The sequence below is a fragment of the Oenanthe melanoleuca genome, chromosome 1, assembly GCF_029582105.1.
Source record: "Oenanthe melanoleuca isolate GR-GAL-2019-014 chromosome 1, OMel1.0, whole genome shotgun sequence".
Lineage (NCBI taxonomy): Eukaryota > Metazoa > Chordata > Aves > Passeriformes > Muscicapidae > Oenanthe > Oenanthe melanoleuca.
Window position 1 is genome coordinate 107224461 of NC_079333.1, and position 20031 is coordinate 107244491.

A 20031-nucleotide genomic window follows, 5' to 3' on the forward strand; every position below is an offset into this window, starting at 1 on the left:
TTCAGCAACATGAGATCCTGGTTTTCCAAAAACCCCGTGCAGGCAGATGGCAAAGGCTAAACCAAGCCAAGGAGGAGCAAGGTGAGTCCCTGAGCTTTGTGTGCTGAAGAGATGAAGCCTTGGGGCTGCTCCTCTCTGCCACCCACAGCTCTTGGTGTTCAGGGTTTTGACAGAGGATGAGCAAGCATGTGGGAAGATAGGTTGAAAGGATAGTGCAGAAAGCAATATTTCCCATTGAATTACAGCTGTACTGGTTACTGAGGAGTGGAAACAGCCTTGCCTGCCCAGAGTGGGCAAGCAGGTGAAGAGTAAGTTGTACTTGCAGTTGGAGCTTGAGACCAAGAGTCTGCTGCAGTTTGGGATGGAGCCTGGTGCAGTTTGGGATGGAGCCTGCTGCAGTTTGGGATGGAGTCTGTGCATTTTGGGATGGAGCCTGCTGCAGTTTGGGATGGAGTCTGTGCAGTTTGGGATGGAGTCTACTGCAGTTTGGGATGGAGCCTGCTGAGTTTGGGATGGAGTCTGTGCAGTTTGGGATGGAGTCTGTGCAGTTTGGGATGGAGTCTGTGCAGTTTGGGATGGAGCCTGGTGCAGTTTGGGATGGAGCCTGCTGCAGTTTGGGATGGAGCCTGCTGCAGTTTGGGATGGAGTCTGTGCAGTTTGGGATGGAGTCTGCTGCAGTTTGGGATGGAGCCTGCTGCAGTTTGGGATGGAGCCTGTGCAGTTTGGGATGGAGCCTGGTGCAGTTTGGGATGGAGACTGGTGCAGTTTGGGATGGAGCCTGCTGCAGTTTGGGATGGAGTCTGTGCAGTTTGGGATGGAGTCTGCTGCAGTTTGGGATGGAGACTGGTGCAGTTTGGGATGGAGCCTGCTGCAGTTTGGGATGGAGTCTGTGCAGTTTGGGATGGAGCCTGCTGCAGTTTGGGATGGAGTCTGTGCAGTTTGGGATGGAGTCTGCTGCAGTTTGGGATGGAGCCTGCTGCAGTTTGGGATGGAGTCTGTGCAGTTTGGGATGGAGTCTGCTGGCTGTGCTGTGAGGAGGGTAAGGGACAGACAAGGTAAGAAGATGCTGTGTGAGGGACAGACAGGGTTAGGAGGCTGGGAAAGGGACAGGGTGGGGTTTAGCCAGTCGTGCAAAAGGATGAAGGAAACTGGCAGAGAGGAGAGAAGGAGTCAGAGCTGTGTGGAGCTGCCTGCAAGAAAAGGAGTCAGTATTGTGTGAAGCTGCCTATGAGGGAAGAGGCAGGGTTGTTGTAAAGAAGTCACTGAAAGAAGGATTGAAAGTTTTTAATAAAGGACTGGTGGGGATGCCAGTCCATCCATCTCGACATAATCCCTGTGTGAGCACTCGTGGCATTCCTGGGGCTCCTTTGCTAAGGAGTTTTGGGGAGGTTTGTAATCCCACCACGTTGCCTGGTGTTCTCAGGCTAATTGAGCAGCATGGTGGATTTCTGTCTCCCCCTTTCCTGCCGTGCCACCCGATCCCCTGCCCAGGTTGGGTTACACGCCGTGCCTGGTGCACGGCCGGCTGGAAACCCTCCCCAGGCACAGGGCTCAGCAAACCCCCAGCTTCCTCCGGGCTGCTTTTGATAATGAAGAAGGAAAACAGTTTTGCTTTTAGCTATGACTTCTCAGGAAGAGGTGAGTGAAGCTTCGGGAGCATGTGATAGCTTCTGAATAAGTGAAATGTCAGTGTTTGCCTTGTGTGTAATTCAGTTCACGATGTTGTTTTGTTTCCTGAAGGGCAAATTATGCACCAGCTAGAAGGCTTTTTGCTTTTAATATTTAACAATCGTGCTGGCAGATTCTCTGCAAAGTTTAATTTGTGTTCATTGAAATGTAGGTGAAATTTTACCAAATGAAAGAGCATAAACCTTGTTGCTGAAAGGTGAAAAAGTACTCCAGGTTATATTCCATTACAGATATAATGTCACAGATAAAGCATGTGTTCTTTGCCTGAAATGTGTCACTGTAAGCATTTCCTGGGACTGACTCTGCAAACATGCTGCTTTTACAGCTTACAGCACCACTGTCTTTAACAAACTTGGACCTATTTCACACCACTCTGAGTTCAAAAGACTGATTCCTTTTGCCACTGTACAGAACCAGAGTGAGAAATCAGCATTTCAAATCTATTTGTCCCAAATTCTAGTGTAGCTAACTTCAATTTTTTTCCCTGTGTAGTAAGTCATCAAAAGCTTACTGGAGTAAAATTCCCCTGAGTGAGGATCCTGTCAGTGCTGTGCTGCTGTCCTAGGCATTTTAGTCTACTATTACAATTGTAGAGCAGGGGATGGATTCAAACGCCCAGTGTGAGTTATTAAAAGTAGCTCCAGTGCTTAGACAAATCTGAACAAAATTTAACCACAGTAGTTTGCTGGTAGATTAATTATAAGTGCTTCTCTCATGAAAATTAAGTATAACAATGTATTGTGTCCAGCTCTGAGGTTCAGAGGAAGGACAGGGACCTTGCTGGAGTCCAGAGGAGTTCAGGAAGATGCTCAGAGGGCTGGAGCACCTCTGCTATGAGAAAGGCTGAGAAAGTTGGTGTTCTTCATCCTGGAGAAGGCTCCAGAGAGACCTTGTAAAATTCCAGTGCCCAAAGGGTAAACAGGAAGGTTTAGATGAGATGTTAGGAAGAAATTCTTCACTGTGAGGGTGGTGAGGCCCTGGCACAGGGTGCCCAGAGCAGCTGTGGCTGCCCCTGGATCCCTGGCAGTGCCCAAGGCCAGGCTGGACACTGGGGCTGGAGCAGCCTGGAACAGTGGGAGGTGTCCCTGCCCATGGCTGAGGTGGCACTGGGTGATCTTCAAGGTCCCTTCCAACACAAACCATTCTGTGACTCTATAACAACATTATAATTTTTTTTTCCCCCCTCTCTTGTTGAGTCAGGTTCAAGAGACAAATCCCACTACTGGAAGTCTTGAAATCATCTCTGTTACAGAAGATGAACCGCCAGTACCACAAATCCAGTTTACCTTCAAAAGGTTTTTCTTCATACCACAAGCAAGAGTGGACCCGAGTGCAGATGGATCTGGTAGGGACAATCCACAGCCCTTTGACCTTTGCAATCCCAGTGGCCACTGTGTGCCAAACTGTGCTTGCCCACCCAGAGCCAGCAGTCACACTGAGGAGGAAGGAGCACAACCTTCCTCCCCCAGGTGTGAGGATTGCCAGTGATGTGATGACATCTCTTGTCAACTTGCGCACTCAAGCAATTTTCACAGCCAGATTATCCACACAAAGCAAACGTTTCCCCACTCTTTTCAGACACATTTTTGAATGGTTTGTTTGAAATTTTGCCAACCTGGAGATAGGTCCATTAAAAAGCCTGAATATACAATGCAGCAGCCTTGGAGGATTAGCATGGCTGTTTGCTGCTTCCCATAGGTTTCAAAATAGCCATGGGCTCCAACAGAGGCAGGCTGTGCTTCCAGAGGGAAAATACAGCAATTTAATTTTCTAGTCCATTAGCTGCTACAGCTGTCTAAGGTTTTTGGCATGCCAGACACCAACTCCATTGCCAAAACCAGTTATTCAGCTGCTGCTGAGAGTCTGAGGAAGGTGGGATTTACTAGAGTCTATAAACCCTTGGAGACACTCCTTATCCTTGACTGATTGTATCTGCCAATCTCAATTATAAAGCCTGAGGAACAGGGAATTGAGGAGCTGTATGAACTAAAATTAAAGACAAGGTTCTGCCAGTTCCTGTGTGCTCTCATGACCCAGCTGTGTTTGCTTTTCCCCACAGTTTGCCCTTTGTGTATCAGAATACCTTTGAGACAAGTGAGCTGCTCATTATTTGCAGCAGAATCTCTTGTTTTCTTCCAGACTGGCAATACCACTAAGCAGAGGCCAGCTCTGGGGGTCAGTGGTTGGTAAACAATTCTAGCTCATGAAATGGATTCTGCAATAACTACTAATGTATATTTTTAACTTTAGATGCATCTTTTTGTACTTGAAAACTCAAGACAGCCTTGAGCCATCACTCAGCTCTCTTCTTGCCTTTATAGTAAAACTTTGAACAGATAACTTTTTCACAGTTTTTGAGACTAGTTAGAGGATCTTGCTTTTCTTGCAAATTTAGCTTTCAATTATTTTCAGTTAATCTTGCTTCCAAGTCTGAAGGGACCAGTGACTTTCCTCTTTCTTGTCTTGAACTTCTATTTATGAGCTGCACGCAGGTTGGATTGCACAGACAGAACAGGTCTGGAATTCATTTTTACCCCAGGACTCAAGTTTTCAGCAGAGGTGCTCATTAGCTGGAAAAGGTCCCAGTGTGATGTAGCCCATGAAAATGAAAATTTGGAGCTCACATTGTTGAGGACAGGCCAGGTGCTCTGCAGGGGCACAGTTCAAACCCTCCCAAGGCAAATGCTCAAGGGATGTCTGAGAGCAGCAGCAGCCCCAAAGCTCTTGGAGCCTTCTCATTCCCTGAGAAAGCAAATCCAAATCCCTTCAGGTGGGGTCAGCTCAAAAAGTATATCCAGGGGTTATTGATGATGTCTAGTTTAATGTTAGATCAACCTTTGTGATTGCCAGCCCAGCTGGTTTAACCTCACAGAAGCTTTCTCTCTGTTTGTTTTCCAGGAGATATTGAACCACCTTCAATGTGCCATGCTCTTGTCTCTCTAAAATACTTCCCTTATATCTGTGGTTTATTCCTTGCAGTAATCCTAGCAGTTGCCATTGGCCTGGGTGGTGAGTACCATTGGTTATTTATGAAGTTCTCACTTGACTATTCAAATGCTTAATTTTTTATGAGCCTTTTACTGAGAATGGAATTAAACTGCTACTGTGGCTTGTTTGCAGAAGTAAAAAATCTTGTTGATGTGATGGCTTTAAATTTTATTTAAAGGGACAAAATAGGTCTGGCCCTCCTGAGGGGATTGGTGTAGTATTTACAACACTGGGGAACCTGCAGCTTCAGGACACCTTTCTCTAGTAAAATTTTGTCAGCTCCCCTTGAGCAATGAGCTGAGTTTAGAAACTGAGGGTCAAAAAAAAAACCCCTGTGGGTAGCCCACACCGTATTTTTGTCACATAATTCACTTCTCTAAGTTTGCTTTTATAGAATTAAAGAACTTTCCCCTATCAAAACCAGCTTCTACAAAGGGAAATAAAATGCAGAATGAATTTAGTTGTGGCTGGGAAGTGTGACCTGCCCAGGTCCAGGGGTCAGATATGTTGATGTGTCTCCACACCTGGAATTGTGAGAAGTTGAGGCATCCCCTTGGGCAGAGCAAGCACTGGATGTGTTTTCCAAGGGTCTCCTTAATTTCCTGCTCAGGGTCTGAGGCACCAGGCAGGAACTCACCCTTGAGTGAAACTGAAACTGTGTAGAGGGAGCTGGGAAGGAGTCAGCACACACAGCAAGGCTGACTCCTCCTGCGAGTCATTACTAATAAATGAGTTTTAGCAGCACCATGTAGCAACCTCCAGGTTGTATTTCAAAAGTTCCTGGAGTACAGGAGCTGGCTTTTCTTTACAAGACTGAAATCTGGCCAGAGAATGTTAAATTAAAATCCAAGTGTGTTTTCATTGCCCTGTGTTCTTCCATTCCTTTTAGTCCAGTACAACTGCATTGGGAAGTTTCGCTGTCGATCATCCTTTAAGTGTATCCAGAAATCAGCCAGGTGCAACGGTGTCTTCAACTGTAAAGAAGGGGAGGATGAGTACAGATGTGGTAATTTAATTTTGATTATAAATCCCTCCTACCTCCTGCTGTAGAATTGGCAAGTTATCAAGGAATGTTTGTTGTAATGAGTTTGAGTGGGACCAGAAAGAGACCAATGGAATATTTAAATCACACTTCAGAGGAACAATCTCTCTGAGGTACTGATTCACAGATTATGAAAAATCAAACTGATTTTTAGATAAATGTGGTGATTGCTGAATATTGTTACTGCCATTTTTGATAATTTTCTGTGTTAGAAGTCCAGGTGTTTTTTGACTGCTTACATTTCCTCTGCCTGCAAGGTATAACCCCACTGCCTTATGGAGTGTAAATACAGAACTCTGTATTCACTGGCACACCGTTGTGCTGTGTCAATTTTGAAGATTGCAAAAGCCTGATATTATCTTAAAGGATGTGGGAATGGGAGAAATCAGCCTTTAGTGCACTCAGTGCTGCAGAGTTTGCTGCTTCATGTCTGAAATGTGTTAACTTCTTTCTGGATTTCTCTCTGTGGTGGTTTTGGGAATCACAGGTATGTTTTAAATGGTACTTCCCTGTCCTGTGCTATGGAAGGTGACTGTGGTGTTCACAGCCACTGGAGGTAAAGGGCTCTAACATTAATAAACAGAATAACTGGGTTTTAGCTCCGTGCTCTTGGCTGCTGTACCTGCAGGCAGCACAGCTTTCCATCTGTGCCTTGTCACTGTTTGTGCCTGATGCTCCTCCTCACAGCTCACTGAGGCTTTTCTTGTCCTGAATCTCAAAGTCAGGCTGAGTGGGAAGAGGGCAGTGCTGCAGGTGTTCACTTTTGGGTCCTGGAGAACCGTCTGCTCCGACGACTGGAGGGCAGAGTATGGGAACACAACCTGCAAACACCTGGGCTTCTCCAGGTATGGGCACCAACTTCATTTGGCATTTTGAACAAACTCTGAGGTTTTCAGTCTTTCTAATGAAACCTAGTTTGTGCCTTAAAAATGACTTAACAATCCACTTCTGTGAGTGATACAATTGAGGAGATTTGAGATGATGTGGGGAGTAGTTCTGAGTACTTGTATGTGGCAGATACCTTTTATTACAGCTATAAATCCTGCATGATGGCTAAATATAAAGGCTTGGCTAAATCTTCCCTGTGTGATGCAGGTGCCTAAATCCTATTTGTCACTCTAGTAGCCCATCAGAGAGGCACTAAAAACATATGAGCATTTTCCACTTCTTTTACTTCCCCTCTAGGTAAATTGTATACACAATTCATGTCATGACATCTGATAGGATTTAAGGTCTGCCTCATAATTGCAGAAGAACATGGCAAGGCAGTTCTTGCTGGATTGACCTCATTCCTGAAAAAGCACCATTTCTTTCACAAACTTTCACAAAATTGAGAAATATTTGAAGCTGTGATTTGGCATGATGCTCTGTTATTTCTTACCATGGCATCATTCTGATTTCTGTTATAGTTAGCAGTATAAACCTTCTTCAAAAAAATTCTTGTTGCCTTTAGGATAAAACACATCTCAATTTTTCAACAAAGAAGAGAAGAAAAAAAAAAAAATTATTCATCCTCCCTGCTGCAAAACACAACTCTAGAAAAAAGGAGACAATAAGCTTCTTAGTGCCTCAGGAAATGTGCCAACCACTTAAAATGAAAAGCTTCATTGTAATACTACAATTAAATTTTACTTTCTCTGCCAGTTAAATGCATCTCAGCATGTGTGGCTTCCACATAATCATGTCAAAAATACATGCACGTGGTAAGGAGCATAGGGGGAGGATAGGATTGCTTTTATCGAATGCCAGAATCTGATTATTGTGGTTTTCATTAGCAGAACTGGTGAATTATTTAGGCAGATTGCTGCAGTGCTGTCTGGGGAAGCTGTGTTTATGGTTTATTTGCAGTTATGTGAGTTCAGGTTACCTGCCCGTGGCTGCAGTTGAAAAACAGTTCCAAAGACATTTCGTGTCCCTCGGCCACTGGTTTTCAGCTGACCAAGTGACATCCCTGCACAATGCCACCAACCTCAGGTATGCCTCAGCTCTCCAGGAAGAGAGCAACCAGCAGAAGGGGAATTATTGATGGTTTCTGATTGTTGCTGTTTTTTCAGGCATGTAGTACTTTGTAGGTGTTTGGTGGTGTTGCACATGCTAGGCTGAGCTCGGCACCAGCCTTGCTGGATTATCAACTGAGTCTGATCCATAAAAACCAGCAAAGGCTTTCAAATGAGCTGTTTGAAATGGCTGTTTGTCCCAAGATGCCATTTTTGCAAATGGGTAGGCACCAGGCACTTCTTTTTTTCTATTATGAAGCAGTTTGTTCCAGTTTGCAGATCCTTACACATTTCCCAGTGGGTGTATGAACCCTTTATGGCCCATTTATTCTTCCTGATGAATTTCTTAGTTACCTTCCAGTGAGAAGGGAGCAGTGGATCCAAGGAGACTTCAGACCTGCTGATGAACCTTCCCTTGTGGAAGAGTGAACCCCTCTTCAGCATGTGGTCTGCAGCCTCCTGGCCAAGCTCCAAATTCAGAATTTCAGTTAAAAGCCCTGATTATATAGGATGAGTTCATGCCTTTGTACCTCTCTCAATATATGAGTTACTTATATCTATGTGCACAGGAAAATGACGGAAAAATCCAAGGTATTTGTGAATTGAGACTAATGCTGCACTGTCTTCTCATCTCAGGGAGGAATGCACGTCTGGCAATGTGATCATCTTAAAGTGCTTGGGTAAGAATCAGAAAATGTGAAAATGAAAGCAGAAATTATCCTTCTTTATCCATGCATGGCAAGAGTTAGGAGGAACTGTGTACTCAGGGCATATTGTACTATCAGTTTATCACATCAAAGAAAAATTGTACTTTTTATGTGAAATTTGAAAGAATTTCAGAAGTTGAAAATAGGCTGGGAGGGCAGATTGGGAGCATCAGACAGCAGGAGCATTTCAGTGAGAATCCCAGTAGGAAGTGTATATTTAAGGGCTGTGTGTAGAGTCCATGGACTGTAACTGTAGATTCCATGGACTCACACTTTAATTCCAAGTCTTCGGCATCTTGGCAGGGAAAGGGAAATTCTGCCCTAATTGAATTTTCATCCCACACCTCTCCATGCCACCTAGTTTTCAGACTGGGATACACAAAAAATCAAAATGCATCAGTGAAATCACCACAAAGGGAGAGGAGGTGTTGAGCCAGGCTGTGTGGGACCCTGGGGATGAAGGAGGGCAGGGCAGGGGGGATTTACAGAGAAGGGAGAGACACGGACCCCACAGCCCCCAGCCCATGAGTGGGATGGGAGGGAGGAGCAGAAACCTCCGGGCTGCATCCATGGGATGGGGTGGGGATGCTCCGTGTGCAGAGACCTCCCAGCTCAGCAGGGCTGGGGAGATGGGGCTGGAAATGAGCCAGGGCAGGCTGTGTTTGCTCTCTGGACCATGACTTTTGCTTCCTGGCAGCGTGTGGCACTCGGGCCAGCTACGGGCCGCGGATCGTGGGGGGCAACGCCTCGTCCCCCCGGCAGTGGCCCTGGCAGGTGAGCCTGCAGTTCCAGGGCCACCACCTGTGTGGGGGCTCGGTCATCACCCCCCTCTGGATCCTCACGGCCGCCCACTGCGTCTACGAGTGAGTGACAAACGCCCCCAGCTCGGGGGATGCTCTGCTGGCTCCCAAAAACAGCCTGCAGCACGCCCTGCTTCATCCATGAGTGATGACTTGGGCTTTTAGCTCTGTTTTTCATGTATTCTTAATCCTGAAATTCTTTAGTGGATAATTTTAAATTCCATAAAGAGTTCCCATTTTGGTCAGACAATTCCTCTCCAGGCTGGGAATCAAGGACACCTCACTGTCTTGAGACCTAAGAAATCTAAACAAAAGTGAATTAGGGGTGAGCAAACTTGGGGTAAATGACTTCATTAACTGAAGCTGTAATTGGAAGATTAACCCCCAATGTGCAAATGGATCAAACTTATAAAAGTGTGAAAACTCATGACTCATCCATTTTGGGCTTCATCTGCCCTAAATGTACCTGAAGGCCCTTCAATAAATAGAACTCCTTTTTATTCCCTTAATTTTGTCTGGCCTCTGTTCTTAGGTACTCCCCAAAAGGCATCATAGCATTTAAGGTGTTCTTCTCTCTTTTTGTATGAATCTTTATTGAAAAAAAGCTTCCCCAAGAAGTGATCCAAACCCAGGGCCCCAGTTTCCAGACGTTCTGGCCACTCCCAGCTCCCTGGGAAAACATCTTAAAACAAGATTTAAGTACTAGATCTTAGGTATCCCAACCTGCAATTTCTGTAAATTCAGTGTACAGGATTTGTATTTGGCTTCTCTGATCCACTGGAGCTCCAGAATAAATGACAGGATTCTTTTCAAGTTGTCAGGATCAGTCAGTGATTATCAGTCTCTTGTACTGTGCTTTGTGCCCTTTGCCACTTACTCACTGCTCCTTTTCCTGCAGTTGAAGAGGTCTTTGAGCTGTAAATAGATGCTAAATAGTTATTTAAACTCTTCTTCTGTAATTACAAACATATTTATAATAAGCTGTCTGGTTTTGCAGTCCTGTTTGATGCTAGTAGTGCAGGAGCACTTCTTGCTCTTACAAACTCCAGGCCACTTTCACCAAAGGCATTTAGACAGTTAAAATGGGATTTGTCTGACCACTTTTATGCACCTGCAACATGGATGCCTTCTCCTGAGTAAGTTCTTGTAGGATGCTTTTATAGGCAGTAGAGAGAAGAGATGGGACAGACAAACCCCACTCCCAGTTCCTATTTAGAGCTCTGTGTTGCCATAAAAATAACTACTTAGGAATTCAGTATTTAGAACCTTTGTCCTTGACTTTTTCCCGTAACCCAAGTGGCTGTGGTGTGTTTGAAGGGGATGGGAGCTGGCAACACAGCCCACATCCCTGGAGCCTTTTTCCCAGGGGAGTGAGGCCAAAAGGAGAGGGGCTGCTCATGTGCTGGAGGCTGAAGGATGTGCCAGAAACACCTTCCAGAAAGGAAACTTCTTGAAAATGCTTTGCCACAAGTGCTGCTGAGCTCTGGCTGAGTGCAGGTGTGCCAGCCTGAGGGGTCTCATAGGAGCACAGACAGCTGGGCTGATGAAAAACTCTCACATATTTGTAGTAACCTAAGTATAATTGCACTGACAATGTACCAGTGACCCAGTGTCTTACTAAGATTAGTCACCTCTTTTACATTTTTAAAAATTAGATGCAAAACTAATTTTAACTAATATATATTTTTATTATTAATATATTATTAATATATTATTAACTAATATTTATATATTATTATAGATAAAATATATAATATATGTAACTAATGGATATTGTATATATAATGGCATATGTATATATGTATATATAGCATATATATATAACTAATGGCTATAACTAATACTAGCCATTATTATAATATATATAACTAGTGGATATTGTATATATAATGGCATATGTATATATATATATATATTTAACATATATTTAACTAATGGCTATAACTAATACTAGCCATTATTAATAGAGATAAGCCAGTACAGCAGCCTGGAGTTATTTGCCTGTAGAGCTTTATGTGGTCCATAAGCTCGGGGGACAATGAGGAAAACCTGAGGGTTTTCTGCAGGTTTGACATCTCTCCCTCTCTGTTGCAGCCTGTACCTGCCGAGCTCCTGGAGTGTCCAGGTTGGTTTTGTGACTCAGCAGGACACCCAGGTTCACCCACATTCCGTGGAAAAAATCATTTACCATCGGAATTATAAACCCAAGACCATGGGCAATGACATAGCACTGATGAAACTGGCAGCACCTCTGGCTCTCAATGGTAATTTGTCTCTTTCACTTGACTTTCTCACCTTCCCAGCTAAAATCCCCTGTCCACAAAACACCAGAAACCCCCCAGCCTCAGTGTGAGCACCTCTGTTCTCCATATCCAGGCATGGACAGCAGCAACTCGCTGCAAAATGTTCCCAGTCCACTCTGGTATTGATTTACTGCAGCCATTTATTAATAGGCAAACATTAACTTTATCCTTTCTAAATATTCTTCCTATCTAAAATAAACACCATGCCTCATTCTGCTTGGAGGTCACAGAGATTTTTATCATGTCCTTTCTGTGAGTACTGGGGGATCCAGAAGTGTCCAAAGCTGAAAATCAAGCCTGAATTTCAAAGAGAAGAGAAGGCAATTTGGATATAATGATGATTTAAATTAAAATGACTTTAATTTTCTTGATAGGATGCTACCTGCAGTTGATACAATGAGTTGAAATATGTGGTAATATTGTATGAATTGATCTGCCCTTCAGCTGCTCATTCTTCAATTTTTCCTTCAATGTTTGTCCATTCTTCAATTTACTGACCTGCTGACACCTCCTTGCATTGCTTCATACCCCAAACTAAATGGGGCTGCAGTGGGTTTTGTCTCAAACCCTCAGTGTTGCACACAAGACAAAAAACCTGCAGAAAACTGCCAGGCTATTTATGTGGGGAGTGGGTGGTGTTCATCACAAGTTCATTGCAAGCCAAATCTTCAAGTTTTTTCTGAGACAAATAAAATGATTTTGCTAAATCTTGATTCTCTTCTCTCTCTCTTTCTTTTTTTTTTTTTTTTTTTTTTTTTTTTTTTTTTTAATAGGTCACATTGAACCAATCTGTCTGCCCAATTTTGGTGAACATTTCCCAGCAGGGAAAATGTGTTGGGTGTCAGGATGGGGAGCAACTGTGGAAGGAGGTATTTTAAATTTTCTGCTGATGATTTCACTCCTTGCACACATCTTACATATAATAAATACAGGATTTGGTTGGGGCACTGTTTAACACTAAATTTTCTGGAATATCTGGAGGTGGAAAGAAGACATATTACTAAATTTTATGCACAAATGGAACTGCAGAAGTGCTGTGCAAACTCTTATCACAAGGAATGGATGGGTATTCTCTGAAACAGGTGAAAATTACATTTATATAATGTCCTAGTGTTGTACTCAGCCTCAGTCAAACAGGCCCTTTAGAACTCCAAGCATAGGGAGCACAGCATGAATGCAAGAATTAACCATTCCTTTTTTTTTTTTTTAGAGAAAGCAAATGTGTATTTTAAGGCAGGTTGGGCGATGTAGAAATTGGATAAAACAACATCAAAAAAGAAATGGGATTTTTTTTTTTTTTTTACCCTGACTCATGGGTCATGTTAGTCAATAATATAAACTGAACCACCTTCACGAGAAAATGGGTGAATTGTCAGGTAATTGTTTTTTATCACCCTTCATTCATGTCACTGAACGTGTTCCTGCTGTTCAGAGAGCAAGAACAGAACGTTACCTGACCCACAGATAACAGCCAAAGGTGGGGAGAAAATGAAAGCAAGGTTTGCCACATAAAAAAAAAAAAACAGCCCTAAACTGATAATAGGCAGTGTGCAAATACTCCCATTTGTAGAAAGGACCCATTCAGGCTTTGAATGAAATAAAATAAATATTTATAAAGTAGATCAGATGTTTGCAGATGACTTGTTGACTAACAGAACAGGTGATAAATTCAGAACAGGTTTTGGCACTAGTATTGAACACAATGCTCAGCAAGTTTTTAATTCATTAATGTCATTAATTGTCTGGTTTGAAGTGGAAACACTCAATGTCCAGATTATATTATTATGTTATACACTGTGATAATCCACATCTCTACAGAGAGGATAATTGCTGTGTTCTGTAAGTGATTAGATGCCTTACTTTTCTCTTGTCATTTAACCATGTTTCTTTCATCCTTCCTTGCCAATTCTTTGTATGCAAAACATTCTCTGTATATAAAGGAGATTATTTCCAAGGACAGGAAGGTTTTATATGTTTTTTTCTGTTTTTTTAACAGGTGACACGTCAGACACCATGAATTATGCAGGTGTTCCTCTGATTTCCAATGCAATTTGCAACCACAGGGATGTCTATGGTGGGATCATAACTTCTTCAATGCTTTGTGCTGGTTTCCTAAAGGGAGGGGTGGACACCTGCCAGGTATGGAAGTTTCCAAACTGCAACTGTGCTTATTGGAAATGGAAAAACATGAGTGATAAGTTATCAGAAGGCACTCCCAGGCTTTTCTTGGGCAAACATTTGGGTTTGTGCCATTTATTCTGCTTACCACAATTATCAATCACTGACCATGTGCCTTCACACGCTACAATTTCCTTTTTATACTTCTTCTCTGGACCTTATCTGATATTTCTGAAGCCAAATTTGCTTAAGACATATTTTGCTGCATGTGCTGCAGCACGGTGCCATCCTTTCCCTGCCTGGACTGTGACTTCTGCACTGCACTGAATTCCACTTCCCTGCACTGTGAGCAGCTCCAGAGACCTCCAAGGTGCAGAAAGCCTGGTGAAAAGCTGCCAGATAGGGCTGGGGAGGAATTCCTGGTGGAAGATATCACTGTTCTAAGCAGGGACACTTCAATGTCCCTGCCAATGTCCAGTCCAAACCTCTCTATGATTCTGTGAACTTCATGTTTGCAGATTTTCTCCAGCCCAATCACACCTGGAGCAAAAAAAAGCCAAGGAAGCGGGTGCCTAGATCTGCATTTCATCCCCTTTTTGCACATAACCCCCCCAATAAAAGCACTTGGCACCAGCTGTGCTTGGGAGACCTGCCCAAAGGCAGCGTGCTCAGCACACAGCTCCACGTGTCAGGAGCAGCCCTGCTCACCAGTGGGACAGGAGTGTTCCAAATTCCATTTTTTTCCAGCTGTTGTGCTGGCTCTGATTCTCATAGGGCTGGAAACTGCCCCAGAAAAAAAAAAAAAAAAAAAAAAAAAAAAAAAAAATTGAGAGTTTTCAGTACTTAGATGAGAGTCCATTGAGCTGAATCTGCTCAGCAAAGTGTTTGGGAAGGGCTGGAAAAGCAGGCAGGGATGGAGGTGAGATGTGAGCTTGGTGTTGTAACCTTGGCCTCAGCTCAGCTCAATAGCCAGGGAAAGAAAAATATGTCTCAAAAATCTCCTGCTGTAATGTGCTTTTCCCAGGGTCCAGAACAGAGCACAGACAGGAGATTTTGAATTGCTGGACTATGTCTCTCCCCCTACCTCCCCAAAGAGACATTTCCCTCCTTTTCAGGAACACTGACATTTGTTTTAATTGTTTTTCCCTCAGGGAGATAGTGGGGGGCCTTTAGCCTGTGAAGATATGAGTATCTGGAAGCTGGTGGGGACCACCAGCTTTGGAGTGGGCTGTGCAGAGAAGAACAAGCCAGGAGTCTACAGCAGAACCACCTCCTTCCTGGACTGGATCCACGAGCAGATGGAGGTCTGGCTTTCCCTGGTTGTCACTTTGTGCTCCTGAGCCACGTGGGGTTTGTCAGAGCTGGGCTGTGTTGTGGACAGTGAAACTCGAGGGGGTGTTTGGGGATTGGGGCAGAGCAGGGTGCAGGGGTCTAGTGAGGGGTTTGGGGACACCCCACAGGGGCAGAGAGGAGAGGACAGCACATCCATAGGAGTGGGAATCACAGGGGAGAGGGGCTGGAGCAGAACAGGGAGGTGTGGAAGGGCTGAGTCAGGAGATGGGGTCAAGGAAAGAGCACAGGGGATTGCACTGTGCATGGTTCTGGTGCCCCCAGGGTAGGAAGGACAGGGAATTGTTGGGACGAGTCCAGGGGAGGTCACAGAGCTCCTAGAGGACTCTAGGAATTAGGAACTAGGAGGGAGCACCTCCAAAAGAGGACAGGCTGGGAAAGTTGTGGCTGGAGAAGAGGTTGTGTAGGGAGCTCAGGGCACCTTCCAGAGTCTGAAGGGGCTGCAGGAGAAGGACTCTGTCAGGAACTGCAGAGACAGGACAAGGAGTGATGGGCACAAACTGAAAGAGGGGAAATTCAGGTTAGACAGGCAGAAATCCTTTACTGTGAGGGTGGGGAGGCCCCAGGGAGGTTGCCCAGGCAGGTTGTGGATGCCCCAGGGATGGAGCAGCGAGGTTGGATAAGGGCTGGAGCAGCCTGGGACAGTGGGAGATGTCCCTGGCCATGGCAGGAGAGGTTGGGGTGAGCTGAGCTGAGAGGTGCCTTCCAGCCCTTAACATTCTGTGACTCTGTGCCTTGATTTGAGGCTGCTACAGAGGAGCCTGGGCAGTGGGAGCTGAGCAGAGGGAACACAGTGTTGGCTGGAAGAAGAGAGCAGAGCCAGGGAAGTGAGGGGACACTGCAGCCACCTTCAGTGACCCAAGGGTGGCCCAGTCACCAGAGACCAGCTCTGCTGCTGCCAGCACCTCTCCAGGCTGGGCTCAGTCAGCACTGTGCTCCAGGTGGGACATCCAGAGTGGTTTCAGAGCTCTCAGGCTGTCCTGCCTGGCTCACAGGTGCTCCTGCAGAAGGTGAGGATCTGCAGCTCAGCCTGGTTGCATCCACCATCCATCCCCATGAGGATGGCTCAGATACCCTACAGAGGCTCAGGTGGTGCCAAGGGCACTCAGGCACCTCTAGTGGCACTAGACAGGACAAGTGCCAGGCAGGTGAACCCTCCTCCAGTGCCCTGGGGGATTCTGGGCAGGGAGAGAGCTGTGCACAGGCTTTTAATTGTGATTTTCCTGTCTTTGTGGCAAAGCCACCCCAAGCCCCAGAGCTTGCCCCCCATTGCTCCAGCCTTGCCTTGCAGACAGAGCTGCTGTTCCCACAGCCAGCTGGCTGGAATGAGGGAATGCAGGACAGCAATGATGCCACTCCAGCAGCAGCAACCCAGCAGTGCAGCAGACTCCTTCCTCAAACCAAACTGCAAATATCAAACATTCACAGACAAGCAAATGCCCAAAATAAGGTGATGTGTGCAATTTCAGCTCTGCCCACGTCTCAGCACTGTATTACACACACTGTTTTCACAACTTGCATTGCACATGAAGATTTATGCTATCACAAAGAAAACAGGAAAACAGGATATTTCTGAATCTTCATGACCTGTAATATTACTTTATTTCCCCCCCCAAATATATAATTGTGATTTATTTGCATATACAAACATTTCGGATGAAGAGCTCATATCACATGAAATCACAGATCTCCATTATAAAGTGATCAAGGGAGCAAAAACGTACAGCAAAATCTTTCTTGAGCCAAATGCTAAAATATTGGAATTTTTCAGAGGGACATCCTTCAGATGTAAACATTAATTCCTCAGTTTATCCCTTAGAAATTATTTTCAGGTGCAGCATGGAAACGTGGACACTTTTTCATGGACTCTGAAGCAAACCTAAAGAAAATAGAACTAGTGTGCCTTTGGAAGTGGGGCCAGGGGAATGGCTGGTACCTGGCAGAGCTGTGCTGGGGCACAGCCCAGATCAAACTGCAGCAGAGCAGCTTTGGGGTGACCTCATTGCTGAGGGAGCCTGCAGGAAAGATGGACAGAGACTATTGACAAGGGCCTGGAGTGACAGGACACAGGGCATGGCTTCAAACCAACAGAGAGGAGATTTAAATTAGGTGTTAGGAATAAATTCTTCTCTGTGAGAGCAGTGAGGCCCTGGCACAGGGTGCCCAGAGCAGCTGTGGCTGCCCCTGGATCCCTGGCAGTGCCCAAGGCCAGGCTGGACACTGGGGCTGGAGCAGCTGGGACAGTGGGAGGTGTCCCTGCCATGGCTGGGGTGGGAATGAGATCATCTTTAGTGACCTTCCCAACCCAAGCCATTCCATGTTTCTATGATCCCACTGGCAGGATCAGCTCCAGCAGCCCCTCAGTTCCTTCAATGACCTGAGTGCAGTGGGAAAACCTTTCAGAGTTCAAGGGGTGAAAACTCCAGCATTTGCAACAGATGCATAAATGTTTGGGGTTTTTTTGTTGGATTTTTTTTGGTGTTTTTTTTGTTTGTTTTTTTTTTTTTTTTTTTTTTGTTTTTTTTTTTTTTTTTGGTTTGGTTTGGTTTGGTTTGGTTTGGTTTTGGTTTTTTTTGTTTGTTTTGTTTGTTTGTTTGTTTTTGGTTGGTTTATTTTTTTTTTTAATTTTTTTTTCCCCAGAGAGAAGAGCTCCAGACCTGAGGAGAGTGGCTGTGCTCTGGGCTCCTAAAAACCCACATCACACTGCAGCCCTGCAGAAGGACCCAGCCCATCTTCTGGTCACCTGCTCTGGGCTCTGCACCTTCACAGAGCACCTTTTACCATTTATTTTTGTTACTGGGAACTGCACTTGATGCAAACTGATGCACATCCAGCCTGTTTTGGGTGGAAGGAGCAGATGGGTGATGGATGAACAGCATGTGTGTTTATTGTCAGCTACAAATTTTACACAGAGAAAAGAAAGCTAAGACTGATAACCCTGAATGCTGTCACAATAAAGTGTTGCAGAAAAAGACTAGAACAACTTTAGATCAGGTTGCTCACTGTTATTTTAGTACTTACCTTCCAAGAACCAGACCACAAAAACACCTTTTTTTCCTGAAAGTGTTCATACAGGTCCACAAGAGGTCCATGCTGTGTTGCACAGGCAGCAGCAGCTTCCTTTGAATGCAAAAGCAAGTAGGAAACAGAAGGTTGGCACTTTTGACAAGTATGTTCAACTCTTAGAACAAATAATCTCTGAATTCAAATATATTATCATGTCCCTGGGAGCAGAGTTCCTAAAAATCAAATTCTTAGGTGTTTTCCTGCAGTAAATAGCTCTGAAATGAGCAACAGGTTGTAACTTGACTGGAAAATTCAGAGATTAATGAACTTAAATGATTTTATTAATGAACTTTATGGCCTGCTTTCCCTCCTTTTCTCTGCTAATGGGACAATGCAGGTCTCACACTCTTTGTGCCTCTTAGTGACATCAGTGTGTGGATGGACTGATGCCAGCCAGACAAAGGACAAAATATCTGAAATGCTGCTGTGGTTTCCTGATTTCCATTTTAATACAACAGTCTCAGCTGGTTTTGGGCTGGAAAATGCCTGATTGTTTGACACTTGCCCTTTGTAAGATTCCCCAGGTGAAAGCTGTCAATTTTAGAATTGATTGCTGGGGATTGTGTGGGCTGAATAATGGATAATATTGTCAGTGCTTTCCAATATCAGCCAAAATTGATCTTATCACCTGATCAGGTGCTGGTGATCTGCTTGAGATGTGGTTTTGGATGCAGTCTGTGTGCTTCTCAATCAGTATTTGCATCACCACTGCTGCAAGAAAGCGTCAGCAGAATCAGAATTCCATTTTCACTGCAATGCATCAGGTCAAATCTGAGAGAAAACAGCAAACCCACATGAACTGTCAACCTCCACTTTGTTCTGTGGATACAAACCTTGATATCACAGGACACTGCACCAGAACCTTTCACCCTGCCTGAAGGAACTGCAGCTCAATGGAAACAGCAATTCCCAAGCCTGCATGTTGTTAAAAAGAAGAGGGAATCATTATTGCAAAGCTGACACCCAAACTGGAATTAATTTCAACAGACAGAACATGACAGAACTACAGCAAAGTGTGTTGAACCCTTGTGTAGCTGAGACATTTTCAGAAGAGTTTTAATGCTCATTGCTTGTTATGATGACATTTTCACAGCCAACATGGCTGATATTTTAATATCATCAGCAGAATGGAGGTGAGGGTGCTGCTCTTGGAGCTGACAGTGTTGTTATTTCATATTTCTGAAAGGACCCCTGAAAATTCCTTTTGAACTCTTCTGTTTCTATAAAAACACTGTATGATAAGTATCCATTGTGGTCTGCTTTTGTAATAAAGAGAAATCCAGTGTAAAATGTGGAAAGCTACTGTAATCTTCCCAGCCAGAGGCCACATTGATCCCCAGACCAATGACAGTCACATAGAGTCACTCCCTACAGCTGGATTTTCCTCCCCCTCCATATGCCACTAACATTCATGCCAGAGGCTTTCAAATAAATCTAATCACAGTATTAACTTATTTCTTTATATTAAGCCAAGTGAATATACCTGGGAGTTTAGGGCATTTGCTGTGGGATGTGTTTTGTACAGATATGGGCATTGTGTTTTATTCAGAGGTGTGGGACTGATGAACTGATTATCAGTATTACAGCAGGAAGGAACTGGTGCACAGAAGAGTAACTTTTCAAAGAGAATTTTTTAAGGCAGGTTACCAAACCTTCCCTTTTCCTTGGGATGTCTTCTCCTTATTCAACAAAAATAATTTTCAACACCACATGTGCAGGTACAGAGGGCTGCCAGAGCAGGTGGGGCTGAAGGCAGCTCTGGTTTAACTAATCCTGATTAGGGGGTTCATGGTAAACACCTTGGGAGTGTTTAAGACCTTTCAATTAGGGGAGTGTATATTTGCCACGTTATTAAAGAGGCTGATGAAACAGCCCCTGGTTTGGGAACTCAGATCACTGGTGTGACACAGGGTTAAATTACAACCTCAGAATCCCTTAGGAACACTTGTGCTTGTAGGCACAGCCTTGCAG

The 20031-nt window shown here is 44.5% G+C and overlaps 1 protein-coding gene across 1 annotated transcript; it reads left to right on the top strand.

Annotated features, from left to right (window-relative positions):
* The first annotated feature begins 1620 nt into the window (after positions 1-1620).
* On the top strand, positions 1621-17655 carry TMPRSS3 (transmembrane serine protease 3). Its single transcript, XM_056505571.1, has 13 exons — positions 1621-1638; positions 2890-3034; positions 4588-4698; positions 5567-5683; positions 6441-6564; positions 7568-7693; positions 8353-8396; positions 9121-9286; positions 11318-11487; positions 12300-12395; positions 13523-13665; positions 14796-14948; positions 17635-17655. Exons 1-13 carry the CDS (start codon positions 1621-1623, stop codon positions 17653-17655), a joined length of 1434 nt encoding a protein of 477 aa, XP_056361546.1.
* The last annotated feature ends 2376 nt before the right edge of the window (positions 17656-20031 follow it).